This window comes from Malaclemys terrapin, chromosome 16, assembly GCF_027887155.1.
Source record: "Malaclemys terrapin pileata isolate rMalTer1 chromosome 16, rMalTer1.hap1, whole genome shotgun sequence".
Classification (NCBI taxonomy): Eukaryota; Metazoa; Chordata; order Testudines; family Emydidae; genus Malaclemys; species Malaclemys terrapin.
In genome coordinates, this window is record NC_071520.1 from 2,710,410 (window position 1) to 2,734,088 (window position 23,679).

Genomic DNA, 23,679 nt, shown 5'->3' on the forward strand with positions numbered 1-23,679 from the left:
GGTCCCCTTGAGTAGGTCGGATGGTCCTGATGCCGGATGCTCCCCTCTGATGGGTTTTTTCTGTATTTTCCCATGGGGAGGTCCCATGGTGACTCTCTCTCTGCGTTGTGGTGGGACTGTTCCTTTGGGACTCCTCCCTTTTATCTCCTGACCGGCTCTTTACAAACTCATCAGCCAGCTGCCCGGCGTGTCGCGGGTTCTCTGGCTTTCTGTCCACCAACCACAGCCTCAGGTCGGATGGGCACCGGTCATACAGTTGCTCCAGTACCAGCAGTTTAATCAGGTCCTCCTTCGTCTGGGCCCCACCAGCCCACTTGCTGGCGTATCTCTCCATGCGGGCGGCTAGTTGCAGATATGAGATCTCAGGGGTTTTATCTTGACTCCGGAACCTTTCCCGGTACATCTCAGGAGTCAGCCCAAACTCTCGTAGCAGGGCCCTTTTGAATAGTTCGTAGTCCCCTTTCTCTGCCTCTCCCAGTTGGCGGTACAATGCCACGGATTTGGGGTCCAGTAAGGGGGTAAGGACCCGGAGTCTGTCCGCGGGGTCCACACGGTGCAGCTCGCAGGCCGTCTCAAAGGCCTCCAGGAAGTCATCCATGTCCTCCCCCTCCTTGTATGGGGCCATGATGCACTTATCAAAGCTCCGTGCAGTCCTGGGTCCCCCCCACTCACCGCAGCCGGGGGTTCGCTGCCCTTCAATCTCGCCAGTTCCAGGTCATGCTGACGCTGTCTCTCATTCTCCTGTCTCTGTCTCTCTTCATGCTGACGCTGTCTCTCATTCTCCTCCCGTTCACGCTGATGCTGTCTCTCTTTCTCCTCCCGTTCATGCTGACGCTGTCTCTCTTCACGCTGATGCTGTCTCTCTTTCTCCTCCCGTTCATGCTGACGCTGTCTCTCTTCATGCTGTCTCTGTTGTTCACGATCCTCCAGCTCTCTCAGTTTTAGCTCTTTCTCCCATTCCAGCCAATTCCGCTCCCCGGATGCCGAACGCCGCCGGGAGGATCCTCTGCTGGCCGGTGGGCTTCGCCGGGGGGACCCCCTGCTGGCCGGGGGGTTCACGGCGCCTTCGGTATTTGCTGGGCTCCTCCCCACCCTTCCCCTAGGCATAGGAAGGAGGGGTCTCGGGAAGCCCTCAGCAGCCGGCTGACCACTCCCAGCTGGGACAGACACTGGTGCCTGCGCTGCATTTGCCAGGCTGCTTCCCTGAGACACAGGGATCAGTTCATTCGCGCGATCTTCCGCCTCCAGCTGGGCAATGAGCTGTTCTTTGGTGAGCCTCCCAATGCGCAGCCGCCTCTGCTTGCACAGCTCCACCAGGTCGCTCTTAAGCCGCTTGGCATACATCTTCCTGCTGGCCACTCACCGGCCTGTGTGCTCACAGCTCCCCACAGTTCCCAGGGGGCCCCCTAGTGTGCCAGCCCTTCTCGAGGTCACCACCTCTCTGCCAGGGTCGAGCTGCAGACTCCTCCGCCCCTGGGACCACTCGCTGCGATCCCCCCGGGGGACCCTGTTACTGCAAAAGTCCTTCTCGCTGGTCACACACTCCCAGGGGTAATAACCGTCTCTCTCTCACTCTTCAGCACGCCTGGTCCCCGTCAATCCCCCTTCGTTTTACTGCTCCCCAGTCACTTACTGCAGGAAGCGCCGTCCACGGGGTGCAGTAGATCCCACCGCTGCCACCAGTTGTCACGGAGTATTGGGGGACTCAGGGCCCTGCACCCCCGGCTTCCTGCGATTCACCATGACTCTCAGCCAGCCAGTAAAGCAGAAGGTTTATTTGGATGACAGGAATACAGTCCAAGACAGGTCTTGCAGGCACAGACAACTGGGACCCCCTCAGTTTGGTCCATCTTGGGGTCCCAGCCCCCCTTGGAAGGTCAGAGCCATCTCTGCCCCCCAGCCATCTCTCCAGCCTGCTTCCCACACTCTCCTTCAGCGACCCCTCCCACAGCCTTTTTTCAGTTTCCCGGGCTAAGGAGTCACCTGGCCTTCAACCCCTCCCTGGGTTCTCGTGTTACACACTTAGGTATGCGCCCTCGGGCTGTCTCCCATCCCCCAATGCAGACTATTCAGCCACACTTCCCTGTCAGCATTCACAGACCACAGTGAGAACAGGCCCAGTTCGTCACAGGCCCCACCATCTCCCGGGTGCAGGGCAGGGATCAGCTCTGCTGACCCCAGGGCTCCCGTGCTCCCTGGAGATCCAGCTGCCCTCAAGCCATTAGAAGGGCCCACTGGCATCAAGGGCTCGGCAGCCAGCCCTTGGCCCGGTGGCGGATCGCAGCTGAAGACGGGGAGCATGCAGCAAGAGGAGGCGGGAGCTGGACTTGAGGATGCAGGGAGGTGGAGAACAAAGGAAAGGAGATGTGAGGGGCCAAGGCTGGAAAGGAGCAAGGCATGGGGACCTGGTGGGGCCTTGGGGAGGATGGTTGTTAATGTTTAACTCCAAATGGCCCAAAGCGACATGGCACTGGACACCTTCCAAGCCTAATAAACGTTACACAGACCACTGGGACTCCAAGACATGCTGCCAAGAGCAACTGCAGCTCCCAGCATGAACTCCTTCCCCCGGCTGGCTCCCGCTCAGCCTCGTAGGGAGGGGGCCGATCTTCCCCCCGCGTCCCATCCATGCTCGGGGGATCCCATCTCCATGGCAATGCAAACCTGCCCCATTCCCAGCAGCACTAACCTGGGAGGGTCCATCTCCCTGTCCATGCAGTCCTGAGCTTCCCCCAAAGATGCCCTGAGAGCAGGGGGCTCCCTGGGTGCCATCCCCAGCCCTGACCTGGAGGCACAGCACTCCCTCAAGGAAGGATTAGCAGGCCATGGACTAGGCTGATGTCATTGATTTGGACTTTCCAAATCCTTTGTCAGACCTCCCCCCTGAGCCTATTAAGGAATTGACAGGGAAAGAGGCAAAGCGCCGTCCTGGGTCTAAAAGTGGCAAAGAGACTGAGCAGGATTAAATGGCCTAGTCCCAACGTGGGTAAAGGGTCATCGCAGGGCGCGACGTGGCTCTGTGCTAGGGCCGGAGCAGTCTGCTACAGTAATAATCCCTAGCTCTTAGCTAGCGCTTTTCATCGAGGGTCAGTGTCCTCATCCCCATTTCACAGGTGGGGAAACTGAGGCACTGAGTGGGGAAGGGACTTGTCCAAAGTCACTCTGCAGGCCAGCGGCAGAGATGGGAATTGAACCCAAATCTCCTGAGACCAGCCCAGTGCACTATTCACTAGGCCACACTGACAAGTATGTTTAATGTCTTACATACAGGGACTGCCTTTGTGTTCTGTGGTTGTACAGCACCTAGCACACTGGGTCCTGCTCCATGACTGGGGTGCGTAGACGCTACCATAATATAAATATAATAACCTGGAAAAGGAGTCGAGCAATGAGGCAGCAGCACTTTGCAGATGACCCAAGAGGAAGAAGACTAGAGCGGTCTGGGAGGAAATTCAGAGGGACCAAACTGCACAAGGGCATTGGGCAGCAGAGGAAATGCCATGCTGACAAACACAAAGCATTGCCGATTGGGAGGGATGATCTGAACTACTCACATCTAACTGAGTTCCAAATGAACTGTGAAGTACAACAGGCAGTTCCATAGAGACCTCTGCTCAATGCACAGCTGGGGTCCGAAAAGCAACCAAGACGTTAGGATGCAACAGGAATGGGATGGAGAAAAATAGGGGAACTGTTATAATGCCTTTATCTAAATCAATGTGCTGGCCTCAGCTAGGATACTGCATACTGGCTGCCCTGCCTCCAAAAGGGACAGCAGAAATAGAGACGGGGGGTGTCAGAGCCTGGCAATGTGAATGGTCAGAGAATTCTGACTGAGGCGAGACTGAAAGGGTTTGGGGCTGCTGAGAGGAGACAAAGGAGAGGGGCTCTGACAGAGGGGAACAAGGAAACAAGCTACAGAAGGGCAGTCAGGCGTTCCTAGCCTCCCGCCTTTGACACACAAGGACAAATGGGCGTTCAATGGCACTGAAAGGCAGCTGAATTAAGACTGACCATGGAAATACTCGTCTAGAAATGGATAAGTAGCTGGGGAACTCATTGCCACAAGATATCAAGGGTAGCGCTGAGGTTCAGAGCTGAGTAGCAGTAAAAACGGGTTAGACATGACTCTGGATGAGAAGAACATCCAGTTACACCAGAGAGGGGCTACAAATCCTCCTGCTTCAGGGCATCAGCCAACCTCTAACCGATGGGTCCAGGTTCTTCCCCCTGGGAGGGGTGTTCCACTGGGTGGGTTCCGGTATCTTCTTCTGAAGCAGCTGGAGAGAGGAGGGTGGACAGGACAGATCCCCGCCCTGATTCCTACATCCCAGCTCTAAAAAAAATGTCAAGAAAAGGAACATCCCCCATGGACCAGCCAGCCAACATCATCCATGGGGCAAAATCTGTGGCTGGGCTACGCCTGACCCAGAGCCCACTGAATGAGGAGGCAACCTAGTGACCGAGGATGTGGAAAAAGCTAATGTACTCAATGCTTTTTTTGCCTCTGTCTTCACGAACAAGGTCAGCTCCCAGACTGCTGGACTGGGCAGCACAGTATGGGGAGGCGGTGACCAGCCCTCCGTGGAGAAAGAAGTGGTTCAGGGCTATTTAGAAAAACTGGGTGAGCACAAATCCAGGGGCCAGATGCGCTGCCTCCGAGGGTGCTAAAGGAGTTGGCGGATGTGATTGCAGAGCCATTGGCCATTATCTTTGAAAACTCATGGCGATTGGGGGAGGTCCTGGATGACTGGAAAAAGGCTAATGTAGTGCCCATCTTTAAAAAAGGGAAGAAGGAGGATCTGGGGAACTACAGGCCAGTCGGCCTCATCTCAGTCCCTGGAAAAATCAGGGAGCAGGTCCTCAAGGAATCAATTCTGAAGCACTTAGAGTAGAGGAAAGTGATCAGGAACAGTCAGCATGGATTCACCAAGGGCAAGTCATGCCTGACTAACCTAATTGCCTTTTATGACGAGATAACTGGGTCTGTGGATGAGGGGAAAGCAGTGGATGTGTTATTCCTTGACTTTAGCAAAGCTTTTGATACGGTCTCCCATAGTATTCTTGCCATCAACTTAAAGAAATATGGGCTGGATGAATGGACTATAAGGTGGATAGAAAGCTGGCTAGATCATCGGGCTCAACAAGTAGTGATCAACGGCTCCATGTCTAGTTGGCAGCCGGTATCAAGCGGAGTGCCCAAGGGTCGGTCCTGGGGCCGGTTTTGTTCAGTATCTTCATTAATGATATGGAGGATGGCGTGGACTGCACCCTCAGCAAGTTTGCAGATGACACTAAACTGGGAGGAGTGGTAGATATGCTGGAGGGTAGGGATAGGATACAGAGGGACCTAGACAAATTAGAGGACTGGGCCAAAAGAAACCTGATGAGGTTCAACAAGGACAAGTGCAGAGTCCTGCACTTAGGACGGAAGAATCCCATGCACTGTTACAGACGAGGGACCAAGTGGCTAGGCAGCAGTTCTGTAGAAAAGGACCTAGGAGTTATGGTGGACGAGAAGCTGGATATGAGTCAACAGTGTGCCCTTGTTGCCAAAAAGGCTAACAGCATTTTGGGCTGTATAAGTAGGGGCATTGCAGCAGATCGAGGGACGTGATCATTCCCCTCTATTCGACATTGGTGAGGCCTCACCTGGAATACTGTGTCCAGTTTTGGGCCTCACACTACAAGAAGGATGTGGAAAAATTGGAAAGAGTCCAGTGGAGGGCAACAAAAATGATTAGGGGACTGGAGCACATGACTTATGAGGAGCGGCTGAGGGAACTGGGCATGTTTAGTGTGCAGAAGAGAAGAATGAGGGGGGATTTGATAGCAGCCTTCAACTACCTGAAGGGAGGTTCCAAAGAGGACGGACTGAGCTAGGCTGTTCTCAGTGGGAGGAGATGACAGAACAAGGAGCAATGGTCTCAAGTTGCGGTGGGGGAGGTCCAGGTTGGATATTAGGAAACACTATTTCACTAGGAGGGTGGTGAAGCACTGGAATGGGTCACCTAAGGAGGTGGTGGAATCTCCTTCCTTAGAGGTTTTTAAGGCCCGGCTTGACAAAGCCCTGGCTGGGTTGATTTAGTTGGGAATTGGTCCTGCTTTGAGCAGGGGGTTGGACTAGATACCTCCTGAGGTCCCTTCCAACCCTGAGATTCGATGATTCGATGATTCTATGGTGTCAGTGGGATCCTGCCTGCAAAGTTCAGGGCTTTGGATCAGGGCCAAAGCAAGGGTGCAGCTGGGATTGGCTCCTCCTCCCTCTCCACCCCCCACCCCCCCGCCAGCCAGAAGCACTGAGCACTGGTGTAGCTTGCAAATAAATGCCAACCAATCCAGGTGTCTGGGCTCTGCAGGGACCAGGGTGGCAGTTGTGATGCCCCTATATCCAAAGCTGGCATCAATGTACAGGGATCCGTGGTGGGCCCCAGCTCCTGGAGCAGTGCCCTGTGTCCAAGACTCACCTGGCGGTCCAGCGGGACCCTTGGCTCCAGGGATTCCTGATGGCCCCTGGCTCCCAGCATTTCCCTTGGGACCCGATGGGCCTGGGGGTCCTTGGGGCCCTGGTTTCCCTGCAACAGAAAGAGCAAAAGGAAATACCCAATTAGGTGCCAGTGCAGCATTTGCCAGGGGCTGTGCCTCCTTGGAAATACAGAAGGAGAGCAAGGTACCTCTACGGGCAACCCCAGGGATCCTAACCCCCAATCCGAACCAAGGAGGAGGATGGCCACGTCCCTGGGCAATGGATTGCGGTACGGCTGCCACAGTCGGCTGCCAATGGGAGTGGAGCTTGGAAGAGCTGTAAGGGGCTGGGCTAAGAGGTCCAGGTGGGGAGCCCTCTATCCACAGCCCCGGTCTGCGGTGGGACAAGCCTCACCCGATGCTGGCCGCTGCCAATGGGCCTCACCCCCTGCTGTTTAGTGTCCACAGCCTCCGTCCTGAGACAGCTGATGGAGCCGCACCTGCCGGGGCCATGCTGGGGTGGCCTTCTGAGGGGCACACCTGTCCCCCAAGAACTCAGTGCCCATGGGCGCTTTAAGGTAACGGCTCTCAGCTGGAACCCAGCTGGGGGCACGGAAACCTGTGACCTGGCAGCGAAGGGCTGTGTCTCATTGTCCCAAGCCAACCAGTGCCCACACCCAACCCAGGATGCGCACATCTCACTTAGTGAAACGTTCTAGACAGGATCTGGTCAGCTCAATGCCAGGCCAGAGGCCTCACGCCCTGTGGCACCCTACAGACTCCATAGGCAGGGGCAGGGCGATCACCTGGGGAAACCCCCATCGGGGCACTGCACCTCTCCTTCCTCCGGCTGCAGGATTGGGAATGCTCCTACCCACCACTGGCCTCACTCCAGCTCCCCCCAACCCCTGGGCCCGCTCTCAGCTCCTCTCTGCAGAGGATGAAGTGGGGCTGGAGCCCGGCTTACACACACTGTCCTGACGGCAGCAGCCACAGGCGTCACCATGCCGGGAATCATGATCCCCTGGTCATGACGTCTGCACTGTGGCTGGCCTGTGCCCGTGCCCGCCTGCAGTGGGGCCCGCCTGCACCCCGCCCGCCTGCGCTGGGGCCAGCCCGCACCCCGCCCGCCTGCGCTGGGGCCAGCCCGCACCTCGCCCGCCAGCGCTGGGGCCAGCCCGCACCTCGCCCGCCAGCGCTGGGGCCAGCCCGCAACCCGCCCGCCTGCGCTGGGGCCAGCCCGCAACCCGCCCGCCCGCGCTGGGGCCAGCCCGCAACCCGCCCGCCCGCGCTGGGGCCAGCCCGCACCTCGCCCGCCCGCGCTGGGGCCAGCCCGCACCTCGCCCGCCTGCGCTGGGGTCAGCCCACACCTCGCCCGCCTGCGCTGGGGTCCTGCCCGCACCCCATCCGCCTGCGCTGGGGTCCTGCCCGCACCCCGCCCACCTGCGCTGGGGCCAGCCCGCACCTCGCCCGCCTGCGCTGGGGTCAGCCCACACCCCGCCCGCCTGCGCTGGGGCCAGCCCGCACCTCGCCCGTCAGCGCTGGGGCCAGCCCGCACCTCGCCCGCCTGCGCTGGGGCCAGCCCACACCCCGCCCGCCTGCGCTGGGGCCAGCCCGCACCTCGCCCGCCTGCGCTGGGGCCAGCCCGCACCCCGCCCGCCTGCGCTGGGGCCAGCCCGCACCCCGCCCGCCAGCGCTGGGGCCAGCCCGCAACCCGCCCGCCTGCGCTGGGGCCAGCCCGCACCTCGCCCGCCTGCGCTGGGGCCAGCCCGCAACCCGCCCGCCTGCGCTGGGGCCAGCCCGCAACCCGCCCGCCTGCGCTGGGGCCAGCCCGCACCTCGCCCGCCAGCGCTGGGGCCAGCCCGCAACCCGCCCGCCTGCGCTGGGGCCAGCCCGCAACCCGCCCGCCCGCGCTGGGGCCAGCCCGCACCTCGCCCACCTGCGCTGGGGTCCGGCCCGCACCCCACCCGCACCCCATCGGCCGGAACTGGGGTCAGCCCACACCCTGCCCGCCTGCGCTGGGGCCAGCCCGCAACCCGCCCGCCAGCGCTGGGGCCAGCCCGCACCTCGCCCGCCTGCGCTGGGGCCAGCCCACACCCCGCCCGCCAGCGCTGGGGCCAGCCCGCACCTCGCCCGCCCGCGCTGGGGCCAGCCTGCACCTCGCCCGCCCGCGCTGGGGCCAGCCCGCACCTCGCCCGCCTGCGCTGGGGTCCTGCCCGCACCCCATCCGCCTGCGCTGGGGTCCTGCCCGCACCCCGCCCACCTGCGCTGGGGCCAGCCCGCACCTCGCCCGCCTGCGCTGGGGTCAGCCCACACCCCGCCCGCCTGCGCTGGGGCCAGCCCGCACCTCGCCCGTCAGCGCTGGGGCCAGCCCGCACCTCGCCCGCCTGCGCTGGGGCCAGCCCACACCCCGCCCGCCTGCGCTGGGGCCAGCCCGCACCTCGCCCGCCTGCGCTGGGGCCAGCCCGCACCCCGCCCGCCTGCGCTGGGGCCAGCCCGCACCCCGCCCGCCAGCGCTGGGGCCAGCCCGCAACCCGCCCGCCTGCGCTGGGGCCAGCCCGCACCTCGCCCGCCTGCGCTGGGGCCAGCCCGCACCTCGCCCGCCCGCGCTGGGGCCAGCCTGCACCTCTCCTTCCTCCGGCTGCAGGATTGGGAATGCTCCTACCCACCACTGGCCTCACTCCAGCTCCCCCCAACCCCTGGGCCCGCTCTCAGCTCCTCTCTGCAGAGGATGAAGTGGGGCTGGAGCCCGGCTTACACACACTGTCCTGACGGCAGCAGCCACAGGCGTCACCATGCCGGGAATCATGATCCCCTGGTCATGACGTCTGCACTGTGGCTGGCCTGTGCCCGTGCCCGCCTGCAGTGGGGCCCGCCTGCACCCCGCCCGCCTGCGCTGGGGCCAGCCCGCACCCCGCCCGCCTGCGCTGGGGCCAGCCCGCACCCCGCCCGCCAGCGCTGGGGCCAGCCCGCAACCCGCCCGCCAGCGCTGGGGCCAGCCCGCACCTCGCCCGCCTGCGCTGGGGCCAGCCCACACCCCGCCCGCCAGCGCTGGGGCCAGCCCGCACCTCGCCCGCCCGCGCTGGGGCCAGCCTGCACCTCGCCCGCCCGCGCTGGGGCCAGCCCGCACCTCGCCCGCCTGCGCTGGGGTCCTGCCCGCACCCCATCCGCCTGCGCTGGGGTCCTGCCCGCACCCCGCCCACCTGCGCTGGGGCCAGCCCGCACCTCGCCCGCCTGCGCTGGGGTCAGCCCACACCCCGCCCGCCTGCGCTGGGGCCAGCCCGCACCTCGCCCGTCAGCGCTGGGGCCAGCCCGCACCTCGCCCGCCTGCGCTGGGGCCAGCCCGCACCCCGCCCGCCTGCGCTGGGGCCAGCCCGCACCTCGCCCGCCTGCGCTGGGGCCAGCCCGCACCCCGCCCGCCTGCGCTGGGGCCAGCCCGCACCCCGCCCGCCAGCGCTGGGGCCAGCCCGCAACCCGCCCGCCTGCGCTGGGGCCAGCCCGCACCTCGCCCGCCTGCGCTGGGGCCAGCCCGCAACCCGCCCGCCTGCGCTGGGGCCAGCCCGCAACCCGCCCGCCTGCGCTGGGGCCAGCCCGCACCTCGCCCGCCAGCGCTGGGGCCAGCCCGCAACCCGCCCGCCTGCGCTGGGGCCAGCCCGCAACCCGCCCGCCCGCGCTGGGGCCAGCCCGCACCTCGCCCACCTGCGCTGGGGTCCGGCCCGCACCCCACCCGCACCCCATCGGCCGGAACTGGGGTCAGCCCACACCCTGCCCGCCTGCGCTGGGGCCAGCCCGCAACCCGCCCGCCAGCGCTGGGGCCAGCCCGCACCTCGCCCGCCTGCGCTGGGGCCAGCCCACACCCCATCCGCCTGCGCTGGGGCCCGGCCCGCACCCCGCCCGCCTGCGCTGGGGCCAGCCCGCAACCCGCCCGCCTGCGCTGGGGTCAGCCCGCACCCCGCCCGCCAGCGCTGGGGCCAGCCCGCAACCCGCCCGCCAGCGCTGGGGCCAGCCCGCACCTCGCCCGCCTGCGCTGGGGCCAGCCCACACCCCGCCCGCCAGCGCTGGGGCCAGCCCGCACCTCGCCCGCCCGCGCTGGGGCCAGCCTGCACCTCGCCCGCCCGCGCTGGGGCCAGCCCGCACCTCGCCCGCCTGCGCTGGGGTCCTGCCCGCACCCCATCCGCCTGCGCTGGGGTCCTGCCCGCACCCCGCCCACCTGCGCTGGGGCCAGCCCGCACCTCGCCCGCCTGCGCTGGGGTCAGCCCACACCCCGCCCGCCTGCGCTGGGGCCAGCCCGCACCTCGCCCGTCAGCGCTGGGGCCAGCCCGCACCTCGCCCGCCTGCGCTGGGGCCAGCCCGCACCCCGCCCGCCTGCGCTGGGGCCAGCCCGCACCTCGCCCGCCTGCGCTGGGGCCAGCCCGCACCCCGCCCGCCTGCGCTGGGGCCAGCCCGCACCCCGCCCGCCAGCGCTGGGGCCAGCCCGCAACCCGCCCGCCTGCGCTGGGGCCAGCCCGCACCTCGCCCGCCTGCGCTGGGGCCAGCCCGCAACCCGCCCGCCTGCGCTGGGGCCAGCCCGCAACCCGCCCGCCTGCGCTGGGGCCAGCCCGCACCTCGCCCGCCAGCGCTGGGGCCAGCCCGCAACCCGCCCGCCTGCGCTGGGGCCAGCCCGCAACCCGCCCGCCCGCGCTGGGGCCAGCCCGCACCTCGCCCACCTGCGCTGGGGTCCGGCCCGCACCCCACCCGCACCCCATCGGCCGGAACTGGGGTCAGCCCACACCCTGCCCGCCTGCGCTGGGGCCAGCCCGCAACCCGCCCGCCAGCGCTGGGGCCAGCCCGCACCTCGCCCGCCTGCGCTGGGGCCAGCCCACACCCCATCCGCCTGCGCTGGGGCCCGGCCCGCACCCCGCCCGCCTGCGCTGGGGCCAGCCCGCAACCCGCCCGCCTGCGCTGGGGTCAGCCCGCACCCCGCCCGCCTGCGCTGGGGCCCGGCCTGCACCTCGCCTGCCCGCGCTGGGGCCAGCCCGCACCTCGCCCGCCTGCGCTGGGGCCCGGCCTGCACCCCGCCCGCCAGCGCTGGGGCCAGCCCACACCTCGCCCGCCTGCACTGGGGTCAGCTTGCACCCCGCCCGCCTGCGCTGGGGTCCAGCCCACACCCCGCCGGCCTGTATTGGGGTCAGCCCACACCCTGCCCGCCTGCACTGGGGTCAGCCCGCACCCCACCTGCCCCGGGACCCGGCCCACACCCCACCCGCCTGCACTGGGGCCCGGCCCGCACCCCGCCGGCCAGCATTGGGGTCAGCCCGCACCCCACCCGCCTGCACTGGGGCCCGGCCCACACCCCACCCGCCTACACTGGGGCCTGGCCCGCACCCCGCCGGCCAGCATTGGGGTCAGCCCGCACCCCACCCACCTGCCCCGGGGCCCGGCCCGCACCCTGCCAGCCAGCACAGGGGTCCGGCCCGCACCCCACCGGCCTGCACTGGGGTCAGCCTGCACCCCGCCAGCCTGCCCCGGGGCCCGGCCCACACCCCGCCCGCACTCCACCAGCCTGCACTGGGGTCAGCCCGCACCCCCCGGCCTGCGCTGGTGCCAAGCACTTCACTCTTGAAGGAGCTGGTGAGTTAAGCAATAGTTCAGCACTGGCTTCTGTGTCCTTCCGAGGGATCAGGGGAAAGGGAGGAGAAGCAGAGGGGAGCCCTGTCAGGCAGGGGCAGAGCCTGCAGACTTGCCCTTCTTCCCTTCCATTGCTTCCCACTTCCTCCTCTGCCCCCATCTCTTTCCCTCCCAACTGCACCCCCCCGGGCATCCCTGAGCCTCTCCCATTAGCCTTTCTGGTCTCTGCCCCTGTGGCTTGCTCCTAGACCCAGCTATTTCACAGGGCTCTTGGGCTGGGAACTCCCTTGTGCCTTAGAAAGAAAATGCTACATACCATCCCGTCCGGGAAGGGCACCCCGCAGCGTCTCTCCCACTCCTGGGTTCCCTGGGAAAGAAGGAGAGAACGGGGCATCAATCTGCTCCCTGGAGCCAGTGGTCTCTTCTGCCTTCAGCCTGGCAGAGTCAGCTCACCCGGCCACACCCTTCTCCTGTGCCAGTGGTGTTACCTGGCACTGGGAAGCCACTTTACTTCTGAGCCAGCTGGGGCCAGGCCAGGCCAGGCCAGGCCAGCCCTGGAGAGCAACACCCCCGACTATCCAGCACAAGCAAGAGTCCATCCATCCACAGCCCCGCTCCTCTCCGCCCCCCACAGCCACAGGCCTCAGCCCTGCTCTGCTGGGATCCACCACCAGGGGCGCTCTACTTGGACTTCAAGCTCTTGGGGGTGGGGCCATCTTTCAGTGTTATGTTTAGACAGCAAGTGGCACTGGGGGTTCTGCTCAACGACCGGAGTGCCAACCTGGGCACTGCTGCAATACAAACAATGCAAATAGGGGTCAGAGGAAAGAACATGGGTTTCCTTAGACCGGCGCCGTGGGGAGCAAAGGGCAATCGGGTCTCTGCCGTTGTTTTCTTTCCTCTGATAATGGCAAGAACATCGCTCAGGCAGTGGGACCCCCAGGACTTAGAGACTGATATGCAGCTACAAAGGGCATCGCTCTGCCCAGTGCTGAATTGCAGCCACCTCTGGGGCAGAGTGCAGCAGCTGTTCAGGCCGTGGTGACCGCAGGCAATGAAGAATACCTTGTCCAGCTGAGTTTAGGGAAGCAGAATGGGACTGGCCATGTTGGGACATGGCTGGGACACAGGCATTGGGGAAAGCGGCCTCGAATCGTTCAGGACTCCAACTGGACAGTGTGGGTTGTATGGCTCATGGGAAAGACAGCGCCTCCAGCCTCATGCTAGGGAGTCACACCTGTACTGATTCCACCTACAGTGCTGTCTGCAGTGCCGGCGTAGGTGGCCCTTGGAGGTCTCCTCTCCAAGCACTTTGCTTTACAAGGAGCAGATGATTTACCCAGTTCCCAGCCACCAGGGCCTTGTGAACGTCCCCTCTCCTTCTAAAGGGGGCCCTGATCCCCACCAGGGAATAACCATCCTCTCGTCCCCCTACACAGGGCTCTGCTAACCCATTTGCTGCATGCTTTGGTTTCATTTCGCCCTTGTGTCTCCCCAGCTCTCTGGTTGCCCTCCCTGTGCTTGGACTGTCCTTGGTCTTCAGGGGAGAGAGACACGGAAAGCAGGAGCCACACCCAGAGATATGGTTGGCATCCGCCCTGCTCCTTGATCCCACACGAGCGCCTCTCTCCCAGCCAGTCCGGGCCCTGTGTGGCAGGAGGCAGGGAAGCCATCCGACCTGCCCCATCCCTTCAGTCTCAGGGGCACGTTGGGTAGGTCCTGGTGGCTCATTTAGCTAGGATCTGCTTGTTGTTAGAATCCCAGCCAGACTGTGACGATGGCGACCAGGGGAAATTCCTCTAGTCATTCAGTTGGTCTCTGAAGGTGCCTACTGGGGAAGCAGGAGCCCCAGGTGCCAGGAGCCCAACAGATTTACTGCCCGGTTCTAAAGCCCAGTTGCCAGCTGATCTCGGGACAATATTCACTGGGGCTCTAAGGGCCTGTTGCATGCAGTAGCCCTGTGGGGTTGTGGGCTCTCTCCCTCTGCCATTTCACCTGCCCGCCTGGGGCGAGACGGAGCAGCAGGCCTAAGCCCCTCTGCTCTTGCCTAGGACTGACCACACCCAGTCACCGAGGGCTGGTCTAACTCAGGGCACGGCAGCTGGCCACACTCTCCCGAGCCAGGTGATGGGTCCTGTCCTCCAAGTGGAATCCTGGTCCTCACCACCACCCTTCTGCCCAGCACTGCAATGGCAAGGCAGCCTGCACCCGCCGGGGGTGACGGAGCGACTCCCAGACCAGCTCCAGCCCAGGGCTCATTAACAGCACAGCCCCAGCGGAGCTAATGGGAGCCTTTCCAGTGACTGTCTGGCAGCTGGAGTGGGCACTACCTGGGCAGCCCCCTTCTCCCCCTGCCTCATTAACAGAGCAGCCCAAGAGCCCGTCCTAGCCTGGCTACATTTAGTTCCCTGGGGGGAAGGGTGGGGTGCTCGAGAAGGGAATCGGGCCACCCAGCTATACATTTATCACCCCACCCTCCTGATAAATCTTCCCTCTGCACGGAGCTGGAGCCAAAGCCAGCTCAGCCTGGTCCTCAGCTGTATTCAATTTAACTCCCGTGCAGTCCCTGCTCAGTGGGGGCTGGGACATGGCAGAGGCTCCACTCTGAGCCCCTGCCTTTGGGCTGGGCTGGAGTGGGACAGCAAGCCTTACCCTTGTCCTCCAAAGACCCATGTCCCCACGCCAGTGAGGGGGAGGCAGTTCTCCTCTGGGTCAGACAGGCTGCTGGAGATAGCCCTGCACATCGGGAGTGGATTCGATTCTCCCTTGTTGCTACGTTTTTCTGCATGTTCATATGACAGACTGCAGGCACCTGGGGCAAGGGCTGTCATAGAATCATGAAGATTAGGGTTGGAAGAAACCTCAGGCGGTCATCTAGTCCAACCCCCTGCTCAAAGCAGGACCAACACCAACATCCCAGCCAGGGCTTTGTCAAGCCGGGCCTTAAAAACCTCTATGGATGGAGATTCCACTACTTCCCTAGGTAACCCATTCCAGTGCTTCACCACCCTCCTAGTGAAATAGTGTTCCTAATATCCAACCTAAACCTCCCCCACTGCAACTTGAGACCATTGCTCCTTGTTCTGTCATCTGCCACCACTGAGAACAGCCGAGCTCCATCCGCAATGGAACCCCCGTTCAGGTAATGAAGGCTGCTATCAAATCCCCCTCACTCTTCTCTTCTGCAGACTAAATAAGCCCAGTTCCCTCAGCCTCTCCTCGTAAGTCAGTGGTTCTCACCAGGGGTCCGGGGCTCCCTGAGGGGTCGCAAGCAGGTTTCAGGGGGTCCTCCAAGCAGGGCCAGTGTTAGACTCACTGGGGCTCAGGGTAGAAAGCCAAAGCCCCACTGCTTAGGTGTGAAGTCTGGGGCCTTGAACCCTGCCATCTGGGGCTAAAGCCAAAGCCTGAGCAATGTAGCTTTGCAGGGTCCCCAGTGGTGTGAGGACCCAGGGAATTGCCCTGCATGCTACCCCCTAACATCGGCCCTGGCTTTTATATGCAGAAAATCAGTTCTTGTGGCACAAGGGGGCCGTGGAGTTTTTATAGCTTCTTGGGGGGCCTCAGAAAGAAAAAGGTTGAGAATCTCTGTCCTGAGTCATGTTCCCCAGCCCCCTGTCTCTTCATCACATGTGCACACAGCACCTGGCACAATGGGATTCCTGACCTCTGACGCTTCTGGAAGTGCAAATAAGAATTGCTTTTAATAGTTACTTTGCTTTTGCCTCTAGCAACTTTTTAACTGCAGAATACCTCTGTGACTGCAGCGCTGCTGAATTGCTGCCACCTCTGGGGTGGAACACAGCAGCTGTTTAATAGCGCACTGCAACGGCCAAGAAGAATCCCATGTGCAACTGAAACCCAAGGGAGTGTTTGGGAGGTGGAATGTGTTGACCTAAGCTGGGATTGGGGCAGAGCTTTGGGGTGATGACGGAGCTTTGCAACTGAAGAGTCTGGAGGCTCAGGAGAGATTTTAAGCCTTAAGAAATTTACAAGTAAAAGGACAACAGGGCAGAGTGGAGGAACCCAGGGAAAGGTGAGTGGGGATATCAGCCCAGCCTGATTCACCCATCACTGGGCCCTAGGCAAACACTCTTCTCCCAGCCTTGTGGGACAGGACCTGCCACTGTGGGGTGAGTGCAAGATGGGTGCACTCTCCAACCCCCCTCACCCTCCAGTGTCCCCTCTGTATCAGGCCGAGATTAGGGTGGCAGCTGCCATGGTGGAGGGTGAAGCTGCCCCCTTGGCACAGCGAGGAGGAAAAGCAGAGGAGGAGGAGGACGCTGGCCTAGGATTTTGAGCCCTATGTGTTAATGCAGCCCTGGACATCAGGCTGAGATTTGGGGCAATGGAGACCCTCTGCAATCCCACTCGAGCCAGGGCACAGAACTTCCTGCAGCGTCAAGGGCCCATCCTGCTATCCTCACTCAGACCAAACTGGGAGCTTTGCTTGAGTGCATTGGGCAGGACTGGGCTCTGAACTGATGGAAAGGCTGAGCCCCCATGCTTAGCGCCAACGGACTCCTGCTTGTTCCATCTCCAGGGCCAGGCATGGAGGGGACTTGGGGCATGTGGATTTCTGCAGGGGCAGGAAGGATCTTGATCTAGGCAGGAAACACACATCCGGCTCTCAGGATGGCTTCCTGCCTGCAGCCTCCAGCCTCCGGCTGCCTCAGCTCCTCCCTAGCAGCCCCTGCTCTCACTTACCTTTCACACCTTCATCCCCAGGGCTCCCGTGAGTGGATGGAGACCCCCAGAGCTGGTAGGAATCCGAGGGGGCAGCCCCCTTGGTTACGAGGTGTCTGTTGGGTACTGGGGAGGTTGCAGGCTCTGCCGCTGACAGCAATGCCACCTACGAGCAAGAGAGAGTTCCCAGCAGTGCGCCCGGACATACTGCGCTAGCCAGACTTGGGGCCTATCTCCTCTCTCCACTACGGTTCTGCACTTACGGCTGTCACCCACAGCCACTCAGCACGCCCTTCCGAGGTTGGTGAGCCTGCTGCAGCATTGGCTCTCAGCAGAACCTTTCAGCAGAGGCTCATGGTTTACGATCCAGAAGTCACAGATTCAATCTCCCCTGATGTCCCACCCAAGGGTCTGGGGTTGCACTTCTATGGAGGAAGCTCGGCATTGATCTGGACATTCAGAGCTTTGGGGTTGAGGGGAGGAACTTGAAGCTTTGCTGAACAGGGCCGCCCGGGGGGGTGGGGGGGGGCAAGTGGGGCAATTTGCCCCAGGCCCCACAGGGGCCCCCACAAGAATATAGTATTCTATGGTATTGCAACTTTTTTTTAATGGAAGAGGCCCCCAAAATTGCTTTGCCCCAGAGCCCCTGAATCCTCTGGGCAGCCCTGTTGCTGAATGCACGGAATGGGGCTTGAGGACCTTGGTGTTCTGACTTGGTAGCCCTTGTCTCTGCACAAACTTGCATCAGCTGAATTAAACTGGTTCAGTTAGCTCTTGTGTGGACACCCCTAGTTCAGTTTAAAAGCAGCTTATGTTGATTTAGCTTAAACCACTTCCTAAGGCCTTGTCTACACTGGAAATGTGAACCCGTAAAAGTTCTGTCGGCTTAATGCCACCAACTGTTCAGCAGGATTCGCTCGCACTCAGCTGTTCGGGGTGGTGCTTCATGCTGATTTGGCAAAAGCATGTTGCATCCTGGCATCCTCCAAGCCACCTTCAGGCACGCTGCCTTGTAGAAAACTGTTGCTGTGTATTGTGAGATACCCAGGTACCTCTCAGGGAACTGTGGGCATTAGGGGTCAAAGCCCACCATTCCCTCTGTTCTATCCCATGACTACGGCCCTACCATATTCACGATCCATTTTGGTCAATTTCATGGTTATAGGATCTTAAAAATAATAAATGTTATGATTTCAGCTATTTGAATCTGAAATTTCATGTTGTTGTAATTGTAGGGGTCCTGACCCAAAAAGGAGCTGGGGGGGTTTCGTAAGGTTGTTGTAGGGGGGGTGTGGTACTGCTACCCTTATTGCTGAAGGCGGTGGTGCTGCCTTCAGAGCTCAGCTGGGCAGCTGGAGAGCGGCGCCTGCTGGCCGGGAGCCCAGCTCTGAAGGCAGAGCCGCCGCCAGCAGCAGCGCAGAAGTAAGGCTGGCATGGTATGGTATTGCCACCCTTACTTCTGCGCTGCTGCCTTCAGAGCTGGGCCCTCAGTCAGCAGCTGCCACTCTGGGCGCCCAGCCCTGAAGACAATACAGAAGTAAGGGTGGCAATACCATGATTCCCCACTAAAATAACCTTGCGCCCTCCTCCCCCCGCAACTCCCTTTTGGGTCAGGACCCCCAGTTTGAGAAACGCTGGTCTCCCCCGTGAAATCGGTAGAGTATAGGGTAAAAGCACACAAAAAACCAGATTTCACAGTCCGCGATGCATTTTTCATGGCCATGAATTTGGAAGGGCCCTACCCATAACTGCCTGCTCTGGTCCCATTCGTGAGCTTGTCCCAGCACCTGTGGACAGGGTCTGGGGGACACAGCACCGTTCTCCATTGTACGGACAGGGCATATGGTCCTGTTGCCTCTGCAAGGCTGCAGTGCTCAGACACACCTAGCTGGACAGTGCATGCATGGGCTGTGCTGCTGCAGTTATTCATGGAATAACTGCACTCGAGAAGCAGGGTTAACCCAGGTCAGAGTTCAGAGTAGCAGCCGTGTTAGTCTGTATCTGCAAAAAGAAGAACAGGAGTCCTTGTGGCACCTTAGAGACTAACCACGAAAGCTTATGCTCTAATAAATGTGTTAGTCTCTAAGGTGCCACAAGGACTCCTGTTCTTCTTTTTCCAGGTCAGAGTGTCCACACAGTCTCCTGCACCTTACATCCCTGCTACTCTGCATGGAGACAAGTCCCTGGTGTGCAAAGGGTCGTATGGAAAACCTGGGCTGGGTTCTTGGGAACAGTTTCTATTTCCTTGTTTCATAGATTCATAGATTCTAGGACTGGAAGGGACCTCGAGAGGTCATCGAGTCCAGTCCCCTGCCCTCATGGCAGGATCAAATACTGTCTAGACCATCCCTGATAGACATTTATCTAACCTACTCTTAAATATCTCCAGAGATGGAGATTCCACAACCTCCCTAGGCAATTTGTTCCAGTGTTTAACCACCCTGACAGTTAGGAACTTTTTCCTAATGTCCAACCTAAACCTCCCTTGCTGCAGTTTAAACCCATTGTTTCTGGTTCTATCCTTAGAGGCTAAGGTGAACAAGTTCTCTCCCTCCTCCTTATGACACCCTTTTAGATACCTGAAAACTGCTATCATGTCCCCTCTCAGTCTTCTCTTTTCCAAACTAAACAAACCCAGTTCTTTCAGCCTTCCTTCATAGGTCATGTTCTCAAGACCTTTAATCATTCTTGTTGGTCTTCTCTGGACCCTCTCCAATTTCTCCACATCTTTCTTGAAATGCGGTGCCCAGAACTGAACACAATACTCCAGTTGAGGCCTAACCAGAGCAGAGTAGACCGGAAGAATGACTTCTCGTGTCTTGCTCACAACACACCTGTTAATGCATCCCAGAATCATGTTTGCTTTTTTTGCAACAGCATCACACTGTTGACTCATATTTAGCTTGTGGTCCACTATAACTCCTAGATCCCTTTCTGCCATACTCCTTCCTAGACAGTCTCTTCCCATTCTGTATGTGTGAAACTGATTGTTCCTTCCTTGTGCCAAAGTCCTGGTCAGAGCCATGGGGACTCTTTCTAGGACATAGTGACTTGCGCCTTTAGGCGGTAGGTGCCCAACTTCCATGGCCTGGCGCACCTGCAGCACTAATCTCTGGGAGAGCCTGGAGGGGGAGACCTTGGGTTGCCTCTGAGTCCCTGGGGCTATTTCTGACACCAGGTCTAAAGCAGAGCAAAGGTTAAAGCACACAGAGGGTTAACCTGGTAGCCCAAACCCCTAATCATAGAATCATAGAATCTCAGGGTTGGAAGGGACCTCAGGAGTTCCTCTAGTCCAACCCCCTGCTCAAAGCAGGACCAACCCCAACTAAATCATCCCATCCAGGGCTTTGTCAAGCCGGGCCTTAAAAACCTCTAAGGAAGGAGATTCCACCACCTCCCTAGGTATCCCATTCCAGTGCTTCACCACCCTTCTAGTGAAATAGTGTTTCCTAATATCCAACCTAGACCTCTCCCACTGCAACTTGAGACCATTGCTCCTTGTTCTGTCATCTGGTACCACAGAGAACAACCGAGCTCCATCCTCTTTGGAACCCCCTTTCAGGTAGTTGAAAGCAGCTATCAAATCCCCCCTCATTCTTCTCTTCTGCAGACTAAATAAGCCCAGTTCCCTCAGCCTCTCCTCATAAGTCATGTGCTCCAGCCCCCTAATCATTTCTGTTGCCCTCCACTGGACTCTTTCCAATTTTTCCACATCCTTCTTGTAGTGTGGGGCCCAAAACTGGACACAGTACTCCAGATGAAGCCTCACCAATGTCGAATAGAGGGGAATGATCATGTCCCTCTATCTGCTGGCAATGGCCCTACTTATACAGCGCAATATGCCGTTAGCCTTCTTGGCAACAAGGGCACACTGTTGACTCATATCCAGCTTCTCGTCCACTGTAACCCCTAGCTCCTTTTCCGCAGAACTGCTGCCTAGCCACTCAGTTCCTAGTCTGTAGCATGCATGGGATTCTTCCGTCCTAAGTGCAGGACTCTGCACTTGTCCTTGTTGAACCTCTTCAGATTTCTTTTGGCCCAATCCTCTAATTTGTCTAGGTCCCTCTGTATCTATCCCTACCTTCGAGCGTATCTACCACTCCTCCCAGTTTAGTGTCATCTGCAAACTTGCTGAGGGTTTAATCCACACCATCCTCCAGATCATTAATACACTGGCCTCCCTATGACATTGAGCCCTGATGGGTGATAGGATCACAACAGAACCTCACCAGCACATTCCTCAGGGCCACAAGCCAACTAGTCTTAGTGACACTTCTGGAGCCCTCAGACAGTCCATCCCACGGAATGTCATCTCCTAGGGAACACACCCTATGGCCTGGTGTCACCCCAACTGGAGACCATTCATATCACCAGGCACCAGATCCATTCTCATCCCCTCCATTGCCAGGCCAGTCCCCTACAGTCTGGTCTGCAGGGCCGGTTAGTTGTGTGTGTCTGAGGTGTTGGGGCTTCACAGCATTGGCACAGGTAACTCGCCCACATGTGCCTGAGTGGCAGAGCTGTGAACAGAACCCAGGAGTTCTGTTTGGTGTCCCATGGTTTAATAACCACAAGACCATCTGTCCCTCCCCTAAATGCTTACAGCAACCTGAAACGTCAACCGTTAAAATCCCACCTGGTTCAGAAAGCACTCAGCCTCTGAACAGCCATGCCACACCCTGGCTGTGCTCTGCCTTGTCCTAGACAACTTCTCGAGTGCTTTGGAATTGCAATTCCTGTGGGAGGGAGATGGATTATCTGTTGGGGACTGTCCTCCTCCTCCATACGGTGCATGAGAAAGGCTGGGTGGTCCAGTGGCTAAGTCCAGGACTCAGGCAACCCAGGTACAATTCCCCCTCTGCCACAGACTTCATGTGTGACCTTGGGCAAGTCACTTAGCTTCTCTGTAAAAATGGGAATAATAGCGCTGCCCTGCCTCCTTGGAGGTCATGAGGATAAATACACTGAGGTGCTCCCTGTAATGGGAGTTGTGTCAGTACCACAGAGAGAAAGCTGTCTGCTCCTGGGGCTGGCACAGCTGGCTAAAAACAAAACAAATGCAATTTTGCCCCAACATTTTGAAATGTTGAAGTTCTTTTCATTTCAAAGGGTAAAACAGGAATTGCAGGACAAAGGAGGTGCCCAGGAATTGCATTTCTGGGCAGAAAAAGAAAGAAGAACCTCTCCAGTAGGAACAAGGCAAAAAGAAAAGAAGGGGGAAATGAAGAATAATAAACAAAAATACTTAAAGAAATGACAGCACAAAATGTTGATGAAAAAAGAAAGACAATTGTTTAAAATGAACAAGCTGGCAGCCCCGCTCCGAGTGTGACACAGAATATCGGGGGCTGGACTAGCTGACCTCTTTCTACATTTCCATGAGATTTCACTGGGATCCAGGGGTAAACGTCAGACTCACCATTGATCCCAACATCCGTGAGATGCAAAGTTCTGAGGCAAGAAGGTCACGCTGGTTCTCGTACCATACCCTGTGCTCCTTGATCCTTTACCCACATCCCACCTCCAACCCCTGCCACGTAGACACTGACCTTGGCTTCCAGGCTGTTGAGACGCGCCGTCAGTTCTACCACTTTGCTGCAATTCAAACACCCTGGGAAATCAACCGAAAGAACAGAGAGTAAAGGGACTGGGGAGAAATCTGAGCCCAGGATGGAGGGGTGGAGAGGGGAGGAAATAAAGAGGAGGGGAAGAGTGGGGGGCAGTGAGTATGGATGTGGGCGCATAACATTCTGCGCCAAACGTTCCCTGGGCAGCCCAGCTGTAGGCTGCATGCCAGGTGCTGGCGTAACCCACTGGCACACGTGTGCTAGGTCCACTCTGTGCCCAGTCTGCAGAGGCCAGGAGTCTGCTACAGCCCCACTCACAGAGCTTCAGCAGCTCATGCTTTTCGCTCTGGAGGTCCCAGTTCAATCCTGGTTGTGTCAGCTGGGACCCATACCCTGGCTCCAGGACAGGGAAGCACCAAACAAGTCAGGCCCAGCCACTCTTTGTCATCCCCATTCTGCTCCCACAGGGGGTCCTAACCCTGATCCCAGGAGACCCCCCACCTGCTGAGGGGAGACCAGGACTCGCTTCCAGGCAGGACTCGTTCCCTGGGAATCACCCTGAAGAGGAAGAACCCTACTGTGGTGTCAGACAGGTGCCAGCCCAGCACTCCTGCAGCAGAGATGATGTCTACCCTCGGGGCCTGCCCCAGTTCCAGCCATTGGGGCACACAGCTCAGCCTCGATCTGCATCTGCACAGCTACCCCAGTGGCTTCCTTGGAGCAAACTGCCAGTGTGGGAAAGGCCTCAGGCTCTTGGTCTTGGGGACTTGAGCCCAGGTTAGAAGGGTTTACAAGGGTCACGCAGCAGGGCCTTGGGAATGGTCCTTTACGCGATTTCACGGAAATGGCGAGCAATAGAGACATTATGATCTAAAGCTGGTTCTGGACCAGGGCTGGGCAGATAACTACCAACCCCTGGGCCTTCACAGCCAGACCTGAAACAGGCCTTTCTTCAAGCCTCGAAGTGGTCAGATCATTTCCCACGCACACCTTTTTATTTCCCCTGGATGCCACCGGGATCGGAAAGTGCTCAGGCACCTTATAAATATGATAGCTAGAGAGTATGACAATAGACTGACCAACTGACTTATGTGGGATCACACCGGTGCTCGCTCGCACTCATGTGAATCCTTAATTGCACAATATTCCAAACCCGGAGACTTGGAAAGCATCTGAGCTTGTGGGTGCTTAACTGACCTTCCTGACCGACCACTGCTGTTCCCGACCAGCTGAGGTGTGAGAAGAAGCAGAAATGACCTGTCACTCTTGATGGGGGGGCACAATTTAAAGGTTGGGGGGTATGTGACCACCCCTCATGTTGCCTCTGGCCCCTTTCCCACTCCCCCCTGTGCCTCCC

General features: G+C 59.8%; 1 protein-coding gene across 13 annotated transcripts in view; it reads right to left on the reverse strand.

The window, feature by feature from the left end:
• Positions 1–23,679, reverse strand: part of EMID1 (EMI domain containing 1) — a 102,426-nt gene that overhangs the window by 17,289 nt on the left and 61,458 nt on the right. For all 13 annotated transcript variants that reach the window (XM_054006230.1, XM_054006231.1, XM_054006229.1 and 10 more), the window contains exons 6-9: positions 22,305–22,366; positions 16,777–16,921; positions 12,389–12,439; positions 6,468–6,575 (exon numbers count right to left, since the gene is read on the reverse strand). In XM_054006230.1, coding sequence (XP_053862205.1) covers positions 6,468–6,575; positions 12,389–12,439; positions 16,777–16,921; positions 22,305–22,366 — 366 coding nt within the window. The remainder of the gene's footprint in view (positions 1–6,467; positions 6,576–12,388; positions 12,440–16,776; positions 16,922–22,304; positions 22,367–23,679) is intronic.